A 22,249-nucleotide genomic window follows, 5' to 3' on the forward strand; every position below is an offset into this window, starting at 1 on the left:
TGAAATGTATCCCAAAGGTCCCAAGTGGTACTGTTTCTGGTGGAAAGTCCAAGTTCAGATTCATAGACACAGATAATATTCCACACAAGTCATGACCCATTGTGTGTTGGACTAGAATTTGTTTAGAACTACAAACATAAATAAAATGTGTTAGAAAACTACAAACATGGCGCATATGGTATATATTAATACACATTATCTAAACTGATGAAAAAAATGTTTTATGCTATTTGTGTTATATTTCATCTGCAACAATATTGTAGATGTCTCTTAAGATAGATTTTTACAAAGCTCATCATTCTATGATTAGCCAGCTATCCAGTGCGTTGTGATTGGCCGAATACCTCAAGCGTGTGACGGAAATGTTACGCCCTAATCATATTTTAACACCGTTTCCCAGCGCAACAAGACAAAGACAATACAACCTATTATAAATGAGGCATTTGTTGCGTCTAGTGGGGACATAATTACTGATTATAATGACTTATACTGTCTTTTTACACGCTGAGTCATGCCGTGGGGACAATACTATGTAAACATAAAACCATGTCTGCATTTGTGACTATAAAAAACGACATTTGAATAGTAGGAAATTCTTTAAATATGAAAACATACTTACAGGCTGTGAGTCAGAAGCACCAGACTGTTCAGGAAACAGTCCTCTATAAAATGCGCTGTACACACTCAAATATTTGGGTTGTACTGTTCTGGAACAGTGTTTAACCACTGATTTCTAGTTGTCTTCTTTTGTAAGTCCAAACAAAGTAGTTTTGCTTTGGCAATGAAACGCACAGCGTCTCCACGACATGGCGGCAGCTGCAACAATACTACAGCAGGAATAAAAATTGCGCCTTTCTTTGCGTAATTTAGGCGGTGTTATGCAAATCTTTCCACACAGTGACATAGATTTGTGTTTGGGTATGTTTGGTGTTTTAGGGAGTCTTCACTTTTATAAAGAAGAACTATTTGGGTTTGAGACTTTACAGATCTTATTTATGCACGAACAGCTGGTAGCACTCCAAAGACAAAGGAAATAATGAAATCGCATCATATGACCAAACTAAGGGTATAAAGTATGTGCAATTATAAAAAATCAGGCACTGTACATACGTCCACATAAAAACCAAAGCAAATTTTGGGCTTTAGTGTAGTCACTCCTTTCCCTGCAATTACATTTGAATGGTCACTGAAGCTTTCAAGCTTCAAAAAAAGCAAAAGCATCAAGTGGTCAATATAACTTTTATATTTCAAGTCTTCTTACCCTGTACAAAGAATCTGACTGACATGTATCATTATTCACTGATTATTTCAACTTGAGAACCACTGTGACCAGATTGAGTCCTTAAGTTCACTCAAAAGGTCTGACTCAGACAAAGCAGACAGTGCTCAGGGACACAAGACGTGCGGGTGCTGTTGGTTCTGCATTATACGATTTGTTTATCCTTTTTAACTGCGATGATTCAGCTCTTCAAAGTAAAATATTCCCTATGGCTTCATGTTTGAAAATGAAATGTTCCGTCTGAATGCTTTACATTCTTAAGAAATGTTTATAAAACCGTCCTTCATTCTGTTAGAAATATGCATTGATGTAATACAAGAGAGAAGGTAATTCAATGAATTGCATCTGTTTAGAAAGTTGCTTATTAAGAAACACAGAAAACTGTTTTATAGGCACTTGAAATTGGACAAATAAATGATTATATTGCCCAGCTATTATGCTGACACGTCATGTTTAACCATTTGGTTATACTTCTAAAGCAATAACATATTTGAAACACTTATTTACTTATAGTTAATTTGTTTTTACAAATTTTGCCCATGATAATGAAAAGCATGTCACAGATGCTGTCAGCTGTATTTAACAGAAGAATATTTCTTTTAGAGCGACCGCACGCTGTCTTAGCTGTACATTAGGTCATTGCTGATGACCTCATCAGTGCTTTAATGCTTCCTGCTTGCTTTGGATGATTTCATTTAGTCAGTTTGAACACAATAAGCAGCTACAGTGCCTTGCAATAGTATTTATACCCGTTCATTTTTTTTCACATTTTGTTTTGTCGCAGCATTATGTTAAACTGCTTTAAATTACTTTTTTTCCACATCAATCTACATCTCATACACCATAGTGACAAAGCACAAAACAGGTTTGTAACAACTTTGCAAATTTATTAGAAATAAAAAACAAAAATAAAAAAGATCCCGTTGCTTAAGTAATCATACCCTTTTCTGGGACACTCGAAATTTAGCTCAGGAGCATTCATATTGCTTCTAGATGTTACTACATTTCGAGTGGAGTTAAACTGTGGCAAACTCATTTGAATGAGTATGATTTAGAAAGGCACACACCTCTCAGAAAAGGTCTAACAGCTAAAAATGCATATCAGAGCAAAAAACAAGTCCTGAGGTCAAGATAACTGCCTGTAGAGCTCAGTGACAGACTTGCGTTAAGGCAGTGATCTAGGGAAGAGTTCAGAAAAAAATCTGCTGCATTGAAGGTTCACAGAAGCGTGTAGCCTCCATTATCCATAATGGAAGACGATTGGAACAACTAGGACTCTAGAAAATGTCTGCCAGCCCCCATCCAAGCTGACAGAGCTTGAGAGGTGAAAAGGTGAGGCAAAGAATGGCAGATAATTGCCAAATGCAGATGTGCAAAGTACTAAGTTAAGGGTATGAATACTTATGCAATGTACTTATTTCAGTGTTTTATTTTTAATAAATTTGTAAAATTTGCAAATCTGGTTTTTGCTTTGTCATTATTATGGTGTATGGAGTGTAAATTGATGTGGGGAAAAACTAATTTAAAGCAGTTTAACATAATGCTGCAACAAAACAAAATGTGAAAAAATTAAGGGGTATGAATACTTTTGCAAGGCACTGTATCTTCAACTTGAACACAAAGTTTAGGGTCTATGAATATGAAAGACTGAGCGAGAAGCAGACTTTCTTCTGAAGTTGAGTCATTGTAAATGATTCTGCGTGTCAGTTTTAGAGCTCTTGGTCTCCTAGGGGTGTGTTGGTATGCGTGTCTGTGTGTTTGCATGTATGTGCGTGTGTTTTTATGTGTGTATGACAGCGTGTTTCTCGGGGAGATGTTAGATCAGGTTTGGCTGAATGGTTTTCTAATGCAGACCAGCTGACAACAGTCTTGTTTCTCAGCTCAGATACACCCTCAGAATTAGTGTGGGGCCCATATGACGCCTTTACGAACGTGCGCGTGTGTGCACGTTGTTTGTGGCAAGAGCCGTGTTTTATTTTGCCCAGAGGAAGTGGTGTATGTTTGCGGTGTCGTTGCGTGTGGGTGTTGAGAATTTGCCTAGTGTGTGTGGGTGTTGAGAGTTTGTCTAGTGCTTGTGGTCTCTTTTTGGTTTGGAGTCCCGACTGTGTGTGTATCTTTAATCAGAACTGTCATTTTTTTCTTTTTAAACTAGCAATTTGACTATTATTCCAGCGCTGGGCAGCAAGTGGCTCTGGCCATGTGCACACTGCAGATAGATGTGGTTGTTTTCTTTCTGGGAAGCTCCTACTTATGACTTTGGAAGTTGTGATTTCAGCATGATGTGCGTTCGAGTGTCACCACAAATATAAGTGCACCGTAAAACACGCATCTGTACATCAGATTGTTTAAAACTGTTTATTAGGACAGTTGTTCTTGCTGACAGGCTGATTTGAATGCGTCTGATTGTGTTGCGTTCACATGCACAGCAGACATTTCTGTTGTAAACGTAATCTTGATTTGTTTATTTGATTAATTGTGCAGCTCTTGGACACATTAGAGTGCGTATTAAGAGAGACAAGGAGCTTTTTAAAGCCCTAATTCAACAAAGTGGAGGGAAGGATGCACATTAGGTGTGTAAATGATACTTGCATTTTGTCCTTTATCTGCTGCCACAGCAGATGGCAAATGTGGTACATTTCCTGTCACCTCATAAACTGCTAAATGAGTTGTATTCTCTGGGAAGCTTTATTGTTATTCATCAGTAGTTCGCAAAATACATACAGTATAACATTGTATAGTCAACATTCACAATTGAAAATTAACAAATGCCAAGTTGCATCTGACATGATTCTGACCTTTTTCTCGCAAATGCGAGTCTGTATCTCGCAATTGTGACTTTATAACTTGCAATTGTGACTTTATATCTTGTAATTCTGAGAAAAAGTCAGAACTGCAAGATATAAACTCACATTTGTAAGAAACTTATAACTTGCAATTGTGAGTTTTTCATACAATTCTTAACTCACAATTGTGAGTTTATTTCACGCAATTCTAAGAAAAAGTCAGAATTGTGAGTTTATACCTCGCAATTCTGACTATAATTTATTAACTTGGAGTTTTTCCACACAATTCTGAGAAATTAACTTAATTTCTCAGAATTTCGACATTTTAATCTCACAATTCTGACTTTCTCACAGAATTGCATGATATAAACAATTGCGAGAAATAGTCAAAATTGCAAGATAAAAATCTTGCAATTGTGACTTTTTTCTCACAAGTGCACGTCTGTATCTCGCAATTGTGACTTTATAAGTTGCAACTCTGTATCATGAAAGCCACTGAATAAAAAAAAACTTATTGCGACTTTTTATCTCACTTTCTCAGAAAGAATTGTCTGATATAAACTCGCAATTGCAAGTTATGAAGTCAGAATTGCATGATATAAACTCACAATTGCGAGAAATTGTCAAAATTGAAATAAAAACTTATCACTCAATTCTAAGAAAAAAAGTCAGAATTGCGAGTTTGTATTTCACAATTCTTACTTTTCTTTTCTCAGAATTGCGACTTTATGTCCTCCAATTCTGACTTTATAACTCGCAATGGAGTTTATTTCACGCAATTCTGAGAAAAAAGTCAGAATTGTGAATTTATATCTCACAATTCTGACTTTATAGCTCGCAATTGAGTTTATATCTTGCAATTTCTACTATAACACGCAATTGTGAGTTTATTTCACACAATTCTGAGGAAAAAGTCAGAATTGCGAGTTTATATCACACAATTCTGACTTTATATCTTGCAATTGTTAGTTTTTCACACAATTCTGAGGGAAAAAGTCAGAATTGCGAGATTATATCACACAATTCTGACTTTATAACTTGCAATTGTTAGTTTTTCACACAATTCTGAGGGAAAAAGTCAGAATTGCGAGATTATATCACACAATTCTGACTTTATAACTTGCAATTGTTAGTTTTTCACACAATTCTGAGGGAAAAAGTCAGAATTGCGAGATTATATCACACAATTCTGACTTTATAACTTGCAATTGTTAGTTTTTCACACAATTCTGAGGAAAAAGTCAGAATTGCGAGATTATATCACACAATTCTGACTTTATAACTTGCAATTGTTAGTTTTTCACACAATTCTGAGGAAAAAGTCAGAATTGCGAGATTATATCACACAATTCTGATTTTATAACTTGCAATTGTTAGTTTTTCACACAATTCTGAGGAAAAAGTCAGAATTGCGAGATTATATCACACAATTCTGACTTTATAACTTGCAATTGTTAGTTTTTCACACAATTCTGAGGAAAAAAGTCAGAATTGCGAGATTATATCACACAATTCTGACTTTATAACTTGCAATTGTTAGTTTTTCACACAATTCTGAGGAAAAAAGTCAGAATTGCGAGATTATATCACACAATTCTGACTTTATAACTTGCAATTGTTAGTTTTTCACACAATTCTGAGGAAAAAAGTCAGAATTGCGAGATTATATCACACAATTCTGACTTTATAACTTGCAATTGTTAGTTTTTCACACAATTCTGAGGGAAAAAGTCAGAATTGCGAGATTATATCACACAATTCTGACTTTATATCTTGCAATTGTTAGTTTTTCACACAATTCTGAGGGAAAAAGTCAGAATTGCGAGATTATATCACACAATTCTGACTTTATAACTTGCAATTGTTAGTTTTTCACACAATTCTGAGGGAAAAAGTCAGAATTGCGAGATTATATCACACAATTCTGATTTTATAACTTGCAATTGTTAGTTTTTCACACAATTATGTGGAAAAAGTCAGAATTGCGAGATTATATCACACAATTCTGACTTTATAACTTGCAATTGTTAGTTTTTCACACAATTATGTGGAAAAAAGTCAGAATTGCGAGATTATATCACACAATTCTGACTTTATAACTTGCAATTGTTAGTTTTTCACACAATTCTGAGGGAAAAAGTCAGAATTGCGAGATTATATCACACAATTCTGACTTTATAACTTGCAATTGTTAGTTTTTCACACAATTCTGAGGAAAAAGTCAGAATTGCGAGATTATATCACACAATTCTGACTTTATAACTTGCAATTGTTAGTTTTTCACACAATTCTGAGGAAAAAGTCAGAATTGCGAGATTATATCACACAATTCTGACTTTATAACTTGCAATTGTTAGTTTTTCACACAATTCTGAGGAAAAAAGTCAGAATTGCGAGATTATATCACACAATTCTGACTTTATAACTTGCAATTGTTAGTTTTTCACACAATTCTGAGGGAAAAAGTCAGAATTGCGAGATTATATCACACAATTCTGACTTTATAACTTGCAATTGTTAGTTTTTCACACAATTCTGAGGGCAAAAGTCAGAATTGCGAGATTATATCTCACAATTCTGATTTTATAACTTGCAATTGTTAGTTTTTCACACAATTCTGAGGAAAAAGTCAGAATTGTGAGTTTATATCACACAATTCTGACTTTATAACTTGTAATTGTGAGTTTTTCACACAATTCTGAGAAATAAACTTCATTGGTAACACTTTACAATAAGGTTCATTAGTTAAACATTAGTTAATGTACTAACTAACATGAACTAACCATGAGCAATACATTTGTTACTGTATTTACTAATCTTCATTAACGTTAGTTAACGAAAATACAGTTGTTCATTGTTTATTCATGTTAGTTCACGCTGCATTAACTAATGTTAACAAGATTTTAATAATGTATTAGTAAATGTTGAAATTAACATGAACAAAGATTAATAAATGCTGTATAAGTGCAGTTCATTATTAGTTCATGTTAACCCTCAAAGACCGAGACAGCCGCCGGCGGCTAAAAATAACTATTGGTCTTAAATGTTTAATAACTTTTGAACCGCTAATCCAATTTGAATGCTTTAAAAAGTCTCGTAAAGTACAGAGTCTGCTCTTTTCAGTGATATCGCATTTGTCTCATTTGGATATTCAGAGGCTCCGTAGTAAGCGTGATTACGTCATCACATTTCCTCAGCACTGATTCGTCAGATGAAATCAACACGTTTTGGTCCTCTGAGCCAAGGAACGATTGTTGATGCTTAGTCCCACCCCTGTGCCCCGATTGGTTCAAACTGTCATCTATTCAACCAATAAACATAGGTTTTGGTCTTTTGAACCACCGATTAGTATGTTTCTTTGCAGATCTGAACAGACGCAAAGTGAAAGCAAAGTGCGTCTTGCGTGCATGAAAACAAACGCAAAATAACACATTTGCATGACAGCATTCTTTGAAAATGTACAGAAATACTCACGACAGAGCCCTTTGACATAAAACAAACCAAAAACAAGGATGAAACAGCAGTAGATATCGGATAAAGCACTGGAATGTGGGTTTTCGGTCACTAGGCGATGTCCCGGTAAAATAGATTCCGACGCAGACTACAGCCAGCAGATCCATCTATTTGGTTGTTATATTATGTAACTAATTATTATATAGTTTTTAAAGATTATTTGTACTATTTTTTCGGTTGCACTCTGTATATTTCTCTCTCATTTTGTGTGTAGTTTGTGAATAATTTGGATTGTTTATTTATTTTTTTGTTGCACAAGACAGTTTGTGCATTTTTTCTTGTGCTACTTTCTACACTATTTGTGTTTATTGTTCATCTTTTGGATTAAGAATATATTTATGAAATAGTAAATTATTTTTTACTGTGTTTTGCTATTATTTAACACTGTTTCTGCAATGACTTTACTCCTGAAACGTTTTTGGACAGATCTATATTGTCAATAAACGAAATGGGCCTGTTTTTCACTGAAAAGCACCTAAATAATATTGTAATAATTGGCTATAACTTGCTTGGGGAATGTTATATATAGACAAAATTTTATTTGGAAGTGTAAAACACCTAAATACAAATTTTTAAAGAAAAAAATCTAAACTTCAGGAGTTTTTGTTTGAGTACACAGTAAAAAACACCCAATTGTTGGTAGCGTTTTTTCCTAAAATTCTGGAAATTCACTAATTTTTAGAGAAAACAAAAGGAAATTTGTAATTTTAAATTACCTAGACATAAAGTTCAAGTTCTTATGTTTATAATGATATATGACAATTGATGCTGACTGCTAGAATAGGTCTGAAAAAACAAAGAAATATACAGGTGCCTCAGGTGCCCCAAAAATGTTCTAGGTCTTTAAGGGTTAACTAATGTGGCTAACTAATGTTAACTAAGGAACCTTATTGTAAAGTGTTACCACTTCAGGTCTCTGAATTTCGACATTTTAATCTCACAATTCTAATTTTCTTTCTCAGAACTGTGTGATATAAACAATTGTGAGAAATAGTCAAAATTGTGAGATAAACGCGCAATTCTGACTTTTTTTCTCACAAGTGCAAGTCTGTAATTTAAAATTGTGACTTTATAACTTGCAATTATGAGTTTATATCTCACAATTCTAAGAAAAAGTCAGAATTATGAGTTTATATCTTGCAATACTTACTTTATAACTGGCAATTGTGAGTTTATTTTATACAGTTCTGAGAAATAAATCAGAATTGCGAGTTTATGTCATGAATAACATTGTCATAGTCAACATTCACAATTGAAAATTAACCAATGCCAAGTCGCGTCTGACATGATTCTTTAATGGGCACAAACATATTTGATTATTTATTTGAGTGTCATCTGCAACTGACAGCTGAATTCAGTAAGAATTTATGCTGTGAGCCAATTTTTTAGAGCAGGGGGAAAAAAAAGAAATGAAAATTCTGTCATCATTTACTCACCCTTGTGTCAATCCTAACCTGCATGACTTACTTTCTTCTTAGAGATTATATTTTGGAAAAAGTGTATGCAATGCAAATCTTTTTGAGATTCAAAACATGTTTGTGTTCCACATGCAGAAAAAAATAGTCATACAGGTTTGGAGCAACATGAGGGTGATTAAAGGATGACAGTTTTGGGTGAAGTATCCCTTTAATGAGCAAGTTAAATGGCGGATGTCTGTCAGCTGTAGTTTACTAAGAATTACAGGATAATAATACATTTCTGGTTGCTAATGTCAGTTTCTTGAAAAACACCTCATATGTTGTCCTGAGTTTAAGATTATAGGAGCGGTTGTACACAACACTAAAATATAATTTAGGAGATTCATTTCAACAAATAAACTACTGTGATATTTCTTCAATGTTTTTGAAACAAGCCTCCTATGAAGAACAGCATTTATTTGAAATAGAAACCTTTTGTAACAATACCGGCACCTTTACTGTCACTTTGGATCAATTTAATGTATCCTTGCTGAATAAAAGTATTCATTTCTTTAAAAACCACTTACTGAGCCCAAACTTTTGAGTAGTATTGTATACGCATTTGTGAATCCCGAAACTTTGCAGTGTGTATGTGGTTTGTGAGATCTCTATATGCATGTATGTGTGTGTGTGTGTGTGTGTGTGTGTGTGTGTGTGTTTGTGTCAGTCTCAGTCTAAACTCTGGAAGAAGTCAGAGTAATGAATCATCCATCATCCTTTATCACAGTGGCATAAATGATACCACTGCAATTCTGCTTCAAGGATGTGACCTCATCATGCCAAGTCACAGCTTGTGGGTTTTAGGTGAGTGAGTCAGTGTCAGCTGTCTTAATGTCCCACCGTCTCTTTTCTGCAGTCTTCTCCTCTCTGTCTGGCCGGGATTCATGCGGGTGTGGTCTCCAACACTCTGGGGGGGCAAATCAGTGTGGTCAGCAGCAAAGGCATCCCACATTACGAAAGCTCACTGGCCAACAATGTGACATCTGTGCCGTGAGTAACCCATTTGCATTCTTGCTTGCTTTCTTCATGGGAAAATCTATTTCATTTGATTACAGGGCTTGCAAGACAGTGCATTATTGAAAGTCCTCTTAATATCCTTTTTTTATTCTTTAACGGTTTAATGCAGAGGTTTTCCAATTTTTGGCCAAGGACCCCCAAAAATGATGCAGAAATCAATCTGTCTGTCTGTGGTCTGTGTCATGAAAGCCTGTTTCCACCACTGAATGAATGAAATAAAATAAAAAACTTATTGCGACTTTTTATCTCTCTTTCTCAGAAAGAATTGTCAGATATAAACTCGCAATTGCAAGTTATAAAGTCAGAATTGCATGATATAAACTCACAATTGCGAGAAATTGTTACAATTTCGAGATAAAACTCACAATTCAGACATTTTCTCGCAAATGTGAGTCCCGCAATTCTGACTTTATAACTTGTAATTGCGAGTTTATATCTCTCAATTCTTTCTGATTTGCAAGAAGAGTTTATATCACGCAATTCTGAGAAAAAAAAGTCAGAATTGTCCGTTTATTTCACGCAATTCTGAGAAAAAAGTCAGAATTAAGTTTATATCTAGCTATTCTGAGAAAAAAGTCAGAATTATGAATTTATATCTCACATTCCTGACTTTATAACTCGTAATTGAGTTTATATCTCGCAATTAAACAAAAAAAATAATTTATTGCAACTTTTTATCTCACTTCTGTCTCTCGATTCTTTCTGATTTGCAAAAAACAACTCAGAATTGCACGTTTTTATCTCTGAATTTTGAGTTTTTATCATGCAATTCTGAGGAAAAAGTCAGAATTAAGTTTATATCTTGTAATTCCGACTTTATAACTCCCAACTGAATTTATTTCACACAATTCTGAGAAAAAAGTCAGAATTGAGTTTATATCTCGCAATTCTGACTTTATAACTGACAATTGTGAGTTTATTTCATGCAATTCTGAGGAAAAAAAGTCAGAATTGTGAGTTTGTATCTCACAGTTTTGACTTTATTTCTCTGAATTGCGACTCCCAATTCTGACTTTATAACTCGCAATTGCAAGTTTATATCACAATTCTGAGAAAAAAGAGTTTGTATCTCATATATTTTATATGTATTCATTGTTTTTTTTTTTTTACCAAGTATGGAATTGCAAATTTTCCAACAAGTAAAAACCATCTTTATCTTTCTTGAACTTGTAACATTTATCAAAGCTTTGCCTTCTTCTACTTTTTTAATTATATTATAGCTATTATAGGCTTTTTTTGTTTTTCAGTATCTTCCAAGAGCATACAGAGGTGAATTAATGTAGTGAATTAAGCACTGTCATAAACAACAAAGGAGCACATGGATCCATCTTTTCATTATGAATCGTGTGTTGCCATAGAAACGGATACTTTTTGAGTCAGAGGACCTGAACCGTTCTAAATTGTCATCTGGTAATTATGGTAATTCTGACATGACGTGAACACAGCTTAAGCGACAGCTTAACATTTGCATACTGGATGCATTTATTTGCAGCTATCTATGGTTGTCTACACCGTGAAGATGATCTCGCGTTGCATGTAGATTCTCATGCACAGCTGGTGGAAAACTGAATGCGTGCTGTGTGCAAAACATCTCTGACGCAGCATTTCATTTACACAGAATCAAAACTCAAAACTTTAACGTATTAAAGCATATTGCTGCCTTGCAAGCACTGGTATTTCCTTCTGGAAATGCAAATGTAGTTTGATTTGATTCTGATCTTTGGTTGAGTATTTTTCCAGCTATGTAATAAACTGATTGATTTTTTTTTCTCCCTCTTACAGTGGAAATCTCTCCCCAAGCCTTTTTACTTTCAAGACTAGTGGTGAGTGAATCAGTAATGTAGTATCTTACAGAATGATTTGTTTTGCCAGAATAGTTCAACAATTCTGTTAAAGTAACTTGAAGATTTCATAAAGACATTTGTTCTTTATTCCTGTGACTTCTACAGAAATGCCCAACACCTTGATGATCTAATAATAGCACCTTTCATTTTCTTTCTCTTCAAGGTTGCTATGGCACTTTGGGTTTGGAGTCGGGGGTGGTCAGCGACTCTCAGATCACAGCCTCCTCAGAGTGGGAATGGGGCGGTCACGGAAAGGAGCCCACTGTCTGGGGCCCCACAGGGGCTCGCCTCAAAACACCAGGACGTCCGTGGGCAGCAGCCAACAGCGACACAAAAGAATGGATTCAAGTGGACTTGAAGAAAGAGAAAAAAATAACAGGTAGAATTTGTGTGTGTGAGAGAAAGAAAGAGCAGTGTATTTGTGTCTGTATCTTGATTGGTCAGTCATTCGACTCTGTTTCTCAGGTATTACCACCACTGGCTCCACCCTCCAAGAATATCAGTTTTACATTTCAGCCTATGAGGTGTTATATAGCCATGACGGACAGCAATGGAAACCCTATCAAGAAATGGGATCAGAAAAAAATAAGGTATAAAGGCTTGTTTTGTACTGTTTGCATTTAACTCTGTTCCAAAATCTTTTGCCCCACCCACCATATTTTATTTTGCAAAAACAAGGTATCTTAAAAGGCACCATACATTGACTAGTATATCCAGCTAAGTTGATTTTGAAGCAGATCATGTGTTTTGTATTCTATTCTATTCTATTCCATTACATTAAATTTGGCCAAAACAAGGTATCTTGAAAGGCACCATACACTGACTAGGCATGTCCAGCCCAGTAGATTTTGAAGCAGACCACGTGTATTCTATTCTATTCTATTCTATTCTATTCTATTCTATTCTATTCTATTCTATTCGCCAAAACAAGGTGTCTTGAAAGGCACCACACATTGACTAGCATGTCCAGCTCAGTAGATTTTAAAGCAGACCATGTGTTTTGTACAGTAGTCTATTCTATTCTATTCTATTCTATTCCATTCCATTTAATTTGGCCAAAACAAGGTATCTTGAAAGACACCATACATTGACTAGCATGTCCAGCTCAGTAGATTTTTTTCTTTTCTATTCAATTCAATTCAATTCAATTCTATTCTATTCTATTCTATTCTATTCGGCCAAAACAAGGTGTCAAGGTGTACCACACATTGACTAGCATGTCCAGCTCAGTAGATTTTGAAGCAGACCATGTGTTTTCAGACCACATGGATTCTATTCTATTCTATAGACCATGTGTTTTTTAGTCAATGTATGGTGCCTTTCAAGATACCTTGTTTTAGCCAAATTTAATGGAATAGAATAGAATAGAATAAAATAGAATGAAAAAACACATGGTCTGCTTCAAATTCTACTGAGCTGGATATGCTAGTCAATATATGGTGCCTTTCAAGACACTTTGTTTTGGACGAATAGAATAGAATAGAATAGAATAGACATGGTCTGCTTCTAAATCTTAAGTGCTAGTCAATGCATGGTCACAGGTGCCTTTCAAGATTCCACATTTAATGGAATAGAATAGAATAAAATAGAATAAAAAACACATGGTCTGCTTCAAATTCTACTGAGCTGGATATGCTAGTCAATATTATTCTATTCTATTCCATTAAATGTGAAATCTTGAAAGGCACCCATGACCATACATTGACTAGCACTTAGATTTAGAAGCAGACCATGTCTATTCTATTCTATTCGTCCAAAACAAAGTGTCTTGAAAGGCACCACACATTGACTAGCATGTCCAGCTCAGTAGATTTTGAAGCAGACCACATGTTTTCTATTCTATTCTATTCTATTCTATTCTATTCTATTCTATTCTATTCTATTCTATTCTATTCGGCCAAAACAAGGTGTCAAGGTGTACCACACATTGACTAGCATGTCCAGCTCAGTAGATTTTGAAGCAGACCACATGTTTTCTATTCTATTTTATTATATTCTATAGACCATGTGTTTTTTAGTCAATGTATGGTGCCTTTCAAGATACGTTGTTTTAGCCAAATTTAATGGAATAGAATAGAACAGAACCTAATAAAATAGAATATAATAAAATAGAATGAAAAAACACATGGTCTGCTTCAAATTCTATTGAGCTGGATATGCTAGTCAATTTTATTCTATTCTATTCTATTCCATTAAATGTGAAATCTTGAAAGGCACCCATGACCATACATTGACTAGCACTTAGATTTAGAAGCAGACCATGTCTATTCTATTCTGTTCTATTCGTCCAAAACAAAGTGTCTTGAAAGGCACCATACATTGACTAGCATGTCCAACTCAGTAGAATTTGAAGCAGACCACATGTTTTTTTTATTCTATTTTATTCTATTCTATTCTATTAAGTTCTGTTCTATTCTGTTCCATTAAATGTGGCAAAAATAAGGTATTTTGAAAGGCACCATAAATTGACTAGCATATTCAGCTCACTAGAACTTGAAGCAGACCCAAGTGCTTTTTATTCTGTTTTATTCTATTCTATTCCATTAAAAGTGGAATCTTGAAAGGCACCCATGACCATACATTGACTAGCATTTAGATTTAGAAGCAGACCATGTCTATTCTATTCTGTTCTGTTCTATTCGTCCAAAACAAAGTGTCTTGAAAGGCATCATACATTGACAAGCATGTCCAGCTCAGTAGGTTTTAAAGCAGACCATGTGTTTTGTCCAATCTTGTTTTGTGTTTGGTGGGTATTAGATGGTAGTATTGGAACTGCTGCAGAATGACATCACTGTTTGTATATTTCCAGGAAAAAGGGTTTTACATTACTGAGGTTTAAGGAGCCTGAAATTAAAGTGCACTCTGTGGTCATTAATAATGAATGTCCATCGACTGTCAGGGAGCTTAACGAGAATCGCATTGATTAGGCGTAAATAAGATGGACCTTGGTCTGAGGCCAAATGTTCTTTGTTGCCAAGGCAATGTGTCCTTGTGTCTCTGTAACAGATTTTCCAAGGCAACACCAACTATCTCCAGGAAGTGCGGAACAACTTCATTCCTCCAATCGAGGCGCGCTTCATCCGAATATGTCCCTCGCAGTGGCACCAGAGGATCGCCCTTAAAATGGAGCTCCTGGGCTGCCAACCTCATGCAGGTGAGACTAATCAGAGAAATTAGACTCAGATTTGGCCAATTTGCCATGCTAAACATGATTGGACTTCTTTCTGTTTGTCAGCGAGGCCAAGAATCTTCCATCCTGCCCCTCCTCCCCCTCGCAGAAAAAGCACAGTGCCCCCCCTACAGGAGAGGACGACACAAACACCCAACATCCGAAACACCACCATGCCTCCGCACTCTCACGATGGTGAGAACAAACTTCATTCAGTTATTTAACATATGAGCTTTGTTATAAACCTTGGTGTCTACTTTCTTAGAGGCTATTCATTCAGAATGCAGCTTTGTTGTTTAAAAATGCAGGACTTTAAAAGTTAAACTACTTTTGACTTGACCGCAGTGTTTTTTAAATGCTGTCAAAAGCGAGCAGTAAATGCTATGGTCAAACACTTCCATCTTGCACGTTTACACCGAAAGACAATGAAAAAGCAGCACACTGGAAGGCAAAAGCATATTATGTGTGAACGGCCCCTCAGGCAGAACTCTTTGTGAAATGGAACCTCATAAATAACTGATTTTAAGATGTTTTATGTAGGCGGTAAACTCGCTTTTCATATGAAGTGCACTCATTTAGGATTTACTGTTGGTTCCAGTTGATTCTCGTTTTGGCATGTTGCTAAGGTAATTATAATTACTCTAAATGCAAATGAGGTGAAAAAGCCAAATATTAATTAGTTAAATCTAGTTAATCAATCTTTCATTACTGTTTAATACTGAATACAATATTTATTATCAGTATTTGCAGCATTTAGTATTTTATTTTTCATTTATTTAGACAAAACAGTTAGCATTTTAATATTCAACTACCTTTTAATAACTTGCCTAACACTAGATTAATGTTATTAATGTTTTGTGTAAATGTAACAGAGGTGGCACTGGTGGCAGTGTTGGTTCCTGTATTGGTGGTGGTTCTGACAACCCCAGTGTTAGTGATGGTGTGCTCGTGGCTGTGGAAGAACAGGTCAGTAAAAACATTTAAATATCTCAACAAATTATTTGGTATCTAAATAGTTAAAAAAAATCGCTAATAGATCATCACGCTAAAATTCTGTTCTGTTCAGTTGTGCATTTATTGAATGAGCACTGTGCTACGTCCGAACAGTTTGCATTATTTTATGTATAATCATTTTACTGTATTAATTAATTTGAAATCATTTTCTTTCTTTTAAATCATCTTAAATGTTCTTAATTTTGTTTTTATTGTTGTGATTATTATTTTAAATTTTTATGATTTTTATGCTATTGTGATTTTAATTCCTTTTTATGTACAGCAATTTGAATTACCATTGTGTATGAAATGTGCTATATAAATAAACTTGCCTTGCCTTAAAATATTTTAGCCTAATATTAAAAGGGATAATACACCCAAAAAGTACAATTCTGTCATTAATTACTCACCCTTATGTCGTTCCAAACCCATAAAACCTTCGTTCATATTTGGAACGTAAATTAAGATGAAATCCGAGAGCTTTCTGACTCTGCATAGACAGCACACAACTGACACGTTCAAAGCCCAGAAAGGAAGTGAGGACATCGATAAAATAGTCCGTGGATCAACCCTGATTTTATGAAGCTACAAGAAGCCTTTTTGTGCGCAAAGAAACCTAAAATAATGACTTTATTCAACAATTTCTTCTCTTCTGTGTCGGTCATTGACACGCTTTCACGAGAGCAACACAACGCATTAGGGATGCACGATATTGGACTTTTGCCTATATAGATAATAAGCTGTTATTTTTCAACTCATTTTGGCCGATAGCTAATGCCGAAACTGGTATATTTCCTTTTTTGGGGGGAAACAACACCAAGTCTCTCCTGTGCGGAAATTATAAGCAAATCATTTTTAATTTTGTTTAGTTTTTAACAAGAACTTATTTGTTAGAATTCAATAAACCATAATGAGGTTATTTTATAATGACAGTACATTGGAGCTTTGAAAATAACTATAAATAAAATATATATTAATCGCTGCATTTTCTTTTTCTCAGAAAAATGCAATAGTAACCTTTATATTTTATTTTAAGATCTAACATTTGTATATGGTCTAAAGCAGTGGTTCTCCACTCAAAAGTATTCGAGGCCCACTGCTCTGCCCATTTTGTATGTTTCTGAATCTGACACACTCATGGATCTTTCTCCTAATAAGCTGATGATCTGAATGATGTGTTAAGCGAGGGAGACATACTAAATGTGCAGAGCAGTTTGGCCCAAGGACTGGAGTTGAGAACCAATTCTGAAAATTTAGAGCATAATTTATATTAAAAAAAAGGTACAACTGTCTTCTTATTTTATTATTATCATTATTATGTAAGTTATAAATTCTGACCTTAAAATCAAAACATACTCATGATTTTATGACATTAATTACTGCTTTATTTAATCAGTAACAGTCTGTTATTTGTGACAGTTATGTTGTAACAGTTATGTTATTTGTGTATTTACATTTTTGTATATATTTTTTTTTAATTAAAAGTAGGCCAACAGTGCCCCCTACGGAATTAAAAATCTATACCAAATGAGCATTAGGACCCATCATAAATTTTCATATCGGGCCGATGCCGATATTAACATTTAAAGCCATAATCAGCCGATTCTGATATTGGTCTGATAATGTTGTGCATCCCTATGCCGCATACATGTGATGCTGCATAACTTCATAAAATCACAGTGATGCCACATGGACTATTTTAACAATGTCTTTACTACCTTTCTGGGCCTTGAATATTGTGGTAGCTACAGTGCTGTCTATGTAGGGTCAGAAAGCTCTTAGATTTCATAAAAATCTTTATTTGTGTTCCGAAGACGAATGAAGGTCTTAAGGGTTTGAAATGACATGAGGGTGAGTAATTAATGACAGAATTTTAATTTTGGGGTGAACTGTCCCTTTAAAACCTTGTTGTTCATGAAAATTTAACCTTAATGCGAATAGGCTTTAAGAACAAGCCATCTGAGATAATATGTTCACCATCTGTATTCAAACCTACAGAAAAAGCCCTGAGGTGACTTATGACCTTCCACACTGGGAGCGCACAGGTGCGTCCGTTCTCGGTTGTTTGCTCTTTTGCATTTCCACCTACGCGAGTTATTAAATGTGAGTGAATGTGTGTTTTAGTGTGGTGGAAGAGTATGAAACAGTTGCTGCCTTCTAAGTTGGATGGAGACGACTGTGTTCGTTACAGTTCCACAGCACGAGTGGACCACCAGAGACCCCGGGTGGAGCCTGCAGGTACACATACAAACAAACTGTTCAAATTAGTTTATGTTGTTCAACAAACCCTTAAACAATCTATTTCCATATCTGTGTAGAATATGCCCAACCACTTGTCACCGGGACAATGGCCTCTCTTGGACAAAGGTCAACGTTTAAGCCCGAAGAAGCCGAAACCCCCGAGTATGACGCACCTATACCCCCGGAACATTACCATGCTTATGCTGAGCCCCTTCCTGCGTCTGGCACTGAATATGCCACTCCAATCATGATTGACAGGGCTAACCACCTATCAGGAGGCACTCTACCATTTAGGGGGCGTGGTTTAGTGGCTCGGACAGACAGTGGCCAATCAGCAAGCTCAGCCTATGACACACCGAAGAATACATCTGATCAAGTCACACCCACAGAAGGACAGTTATACCAAGTGCCACAGAATACCCACAATGCGCCGTGTCAGAAAAAAGACTGACCAGTCACAAAAGAGCGGACCCTTTTGGAAACCCTCGGCTGAATGCTACCTTTCCTAGAAATCTGCAGATCAGATCAGAATGTGCCGTCTCAAGTTGTACGCCGCGCAAGTCCTATCACTGAAATAACACACAGGAATGTCAGGAGAGCAAGAGAACAGCAGAGATCTCGTTTCACTACTGTGTTTTGTGGGTGTTTTGTGTGTTCATACGTCTAAATGTGTGTGTACGAGTGCATATATGTGACTGTGCTCTGCTATCAAAACTGTGAGTCCTTATCTGTGCATTTTTCTGAGAGCGGAGATGTATTCATCTCGAATCGCTCATTGTAAGGCACATTTTTCCCTTTAGGCAAAGATATTTTCAACAAAACCTTCCTTATGCAGAATAACAAATGATCACATTTCAAATGAATAGATGAACACTCTCATAACACTGTGATTCACTGTCATTTTGCACTGTTGGAATGTATTCAGCTGTTACATAGGTGCCTTCTTTGTGACAAAGCAACACAGGCCCGTGCTGGTTTCTCTAGCTCTGTTCTAAAACCTAGTGAGTTAACTTGCTATCTTCTGCCTACATAGACAGCTGCTTTAACAATGCAGCATACTAACCGATAGGGTGTACATCTGGCATTGATTTTCTTCACGATATTTGCCGATATCTAGAAAAACACGCCGCAGTTTTGTTACAGTTTAATAGATGCAGGTGCCTGTGATTCAACTCACAAATGAGTTGGCAGCAACACCAAAATATAACATGAACATATAATTGAACTCTTTGAAAACTTCAACAAAGTCTCACATGAGATCATCAGTCATCTGATGACAGCTCATCACTGGCTTGTGTGATGAGATAAACAATGACAACAGTCAAGAAAGTCTTTCAGTCTTCTGTGCAAATCTAGCGTCCCCATTAAGACACATCAAAATGAGGTACTCAGTTGTTGAAACAATACACTTATACAGAAAAATAAACATAAAAGTCAAAAAATATTTGATGAAAGCAGTCAAGTTTTCTAGTATATCTTACAGATTTATAAAACATTTTTCTCCCATGTTGTATCAATGCTCTGTATTGTTAGTCACCAAACTAAGGCTTGAATACAAGTTTTGTCCTGATTTTTCCCCAATTTACAGTCTGGACAAATTTATGCTAGTTGCTGAAAGTCAGAGCCAGTTTGCGGATTTGACGTAACTTTTTTTCACGTAAAATCACGTAGTGTACGACAACCACTGTAACCAAAGTCATCAAGTGTATAATGACTAGAGTAGGGCTGTCACTAATACGATACGATAATTTTGGTAATCAAGTAATCGGTCGAATATTTTGACAATTAATCGAGTAGTCAGGAAAATTGTTTGCAGTAATAAAAATTGACCAAAGTGAACAATAGCCTTTAAAATGACTTAAAATACATATTTAGGGCTATAAAATGTAGGAAAAGGATTGTCACTAACAATTATTTTGGTAGTCAAGTAATCGGTCGATTATTTTGACGATTAATCGAGTAATCGGGAGAATTATAATTGTGTTTGTAGTAATAAAATAGACCTAAGTGAACAATATCCTTTGAAATTACTTAAAATACATATTTAGGGCTGTAAAATACATGTATAGGACTGTCACTAACGATTATTTTGGTAGTCAAGTAATCGGTCGATTATTTTGACGATTAATCGAGTACTCTGGAAAATTGTAATTATGTTTGTAGTAATAAAATAGACCTAAGTGAACAATAGCCTTTAAAATGACTTAAAATACATATTTAATAGCAATGAGGCAATAATAATTAGTTCAAATAAAGTATCAAAAGCAAGTAATCATATGGTTTTATTTTAACAAAACCAATAAAATACAGAGCTAATGTACATTACGCATTATAACAAATGACTGCAGAGGGCACCAACGGCCTGACGATTGTTTTTACACTTTACTACACAATCTAATCCATGTTTAATATTGACTAAACAACATTTAAGTCAAATGTCCACTTAATATTAAATATTTGGCCATTTCGTTACGACAGAAATGGTACAGCCACTGTAATTTCTTGAAAATGTGGACATCAAAATGTTTAAACAGTTTGAACAGTTAGCATATTGAGAAAGATATTGATGTATTGTCCTGTGTTTGCCTGTTTCCCTGGATTTATAAAGGATTTACCTTACAAATCCAATGAAATGTCGTTCCCAGATTAACGTTATAAAAACCCAAACTCACAGCAATATGCAGAGATGGAGTTTGAGATGCTCCACGGATGTAAATGATAACAGTTAGTTAGCACGTAGGTAGATTACACGCATGTAAATGATTAAAGCGCATATATCAAACCTGCATCGCATATATTTATTTAATTGAATCGAATCGTAAATATTTAGCTCCACTTGTCCACCATCTTGGATGATTTTTTTCCCCTGAACTCATTGTAACGCAGTCTGCTTTTTAGGGGAAAACATTTGACGCCTTAAAATGCTGTCTTTGTAGGCCGCTCACATGGTTTTGGAACAGATGTTGGTAGCGTCCATTGTTCAGTTAAAGAAGAATGGACTGACAAACATTTATTTGGCACAGGAACTAGCAAAGCCTTTCTTAAAAATAATAATACAGCAATGGTGCTGGTGCTGCATTTTCAATTTCCATGGAAAAGTCTTCTGTGCATGACTGCACATACACATTCACGCCAAATATATTATTAGTCATGCACGTCAAAACCTGTGCCACGCAAAAAATCTATTTTATTTTTCCTGCTGATATGTCTTTTATACTCCCAAACCACTAACTGTTCGGGTTTAAGCTACAAAGCATGCACTGCTTCCTTCCACGGTTACACTGTCCTAATGGATACTTTACCAAAGGTGACCCTTTTAGTGGTCAAAGGTTAAAAAGCAAAACACAGGATGCCGACATTCTTGCCTAAAACAGGATTTACTCTGTGCCAAGTTGTCTTATATATCTTTTTTTTTTCGATCGTTGACTTGAAGACCAAACAACCTGATGGATAATCAATCCAAGCATATTATCCATTTGATTTAATGTTATCAGACCAAACATTGCCTCACGCTATGGATTTTGGATGCCAGGGTGTTGCATGTTCCAAGTCAGATTAGTACACTGTTATGTTTGTCATTTACTACAATATCAAACAAGTCATATTTCGGTACTTATGTTAGTTTACTAGCTTAAAGCAATGAAATGTTCACAGTGGTGTCTTTATGGACGTGCCTGTATGTCTTTGTGAATTGAAAAGTGTAGCAGATTCAGTCGTGTATGTTCATGTCTGCTTATAGTTTTTGAAATCTTATCAGAGTTGTATGTAATGTGTTTCTGTGCACTGTATCCACAAGCCTGTGTGTGTGTTCATGTGTGTCTGCCGTTCACTGTACATCTGTGTCTAAATGATGATTGGTACTGTAGATTGATTGTATAGAAAAACAATTTTAAAATGTAAAATTGAAGTTTTATTAAAAAATAAAATGTAATTACATTTTTTTAAAACAACTG

General features: G+C 35.4%; 1 protein-coding gene across 1 annotated transcript in view; it reads left to right on the top strand.

The window, feature by feature from the left end:
- dcbld2 (discoidin, CUB and LCCL domain containing 2) overlaps positions 1–22,246 on the top strand; it is a 32,445-nt gene extending 10,199 nt beyond the window's left edge. The window contains exons 6-15 of the mRNA XM_073845069.1: positions 9,889–10,022; positions 11,832–11,872; positions 12,057–12,272; positions 12,359–12,483; positions 14,900–15,047; positions 15,129–15,257; positions 15,935–16,028; positions 18,054–18,100; positions 18,180–18,293; positions 18,374–22,246. Coding sequence (XP_073701170.1) covers positions 9,889–10,022; positions 11,832–11,872; positions 12,057–12,272; positions 12,359–12,483; positions 14,900–15,047; positions 15,129–15,257; positions 15,935–16,028; positions 18,054–18,100; positions 18,180–18,293; positions 18,374–18,747 — 1,422 coding nt within the window. The 3' untranslated portion in view covers positions 18,748–22,246. The remainder of the gene's footprint in view (positions 1–9,888; positions 10,023–11,831; positions 11,873–12,056; positions 12,273–12,358; positions 12,484–14,899; positions 15,048–15,128; positions 15,258–15,934; positions 16,029–18,053; positions 18,101–18,179; positions 18,294–18,373) is intronic.
- The last annotated feature ends 3 nt before the right edge of the window (positions 22,247–22,249 follow it).

Source organism: Garra rufa, chromosome 8 (assembly GCF_049309525.1).
Source record: "Garra rufa chromosome 8, GarRuf1.0, whole genome shotgun sequence".
Lineage (NCBI taxonomy): Eukaryota > Metazoa > Chordata > Actinopteri > Cypriniformes > Cyprinidae > Garra > Garra rufa.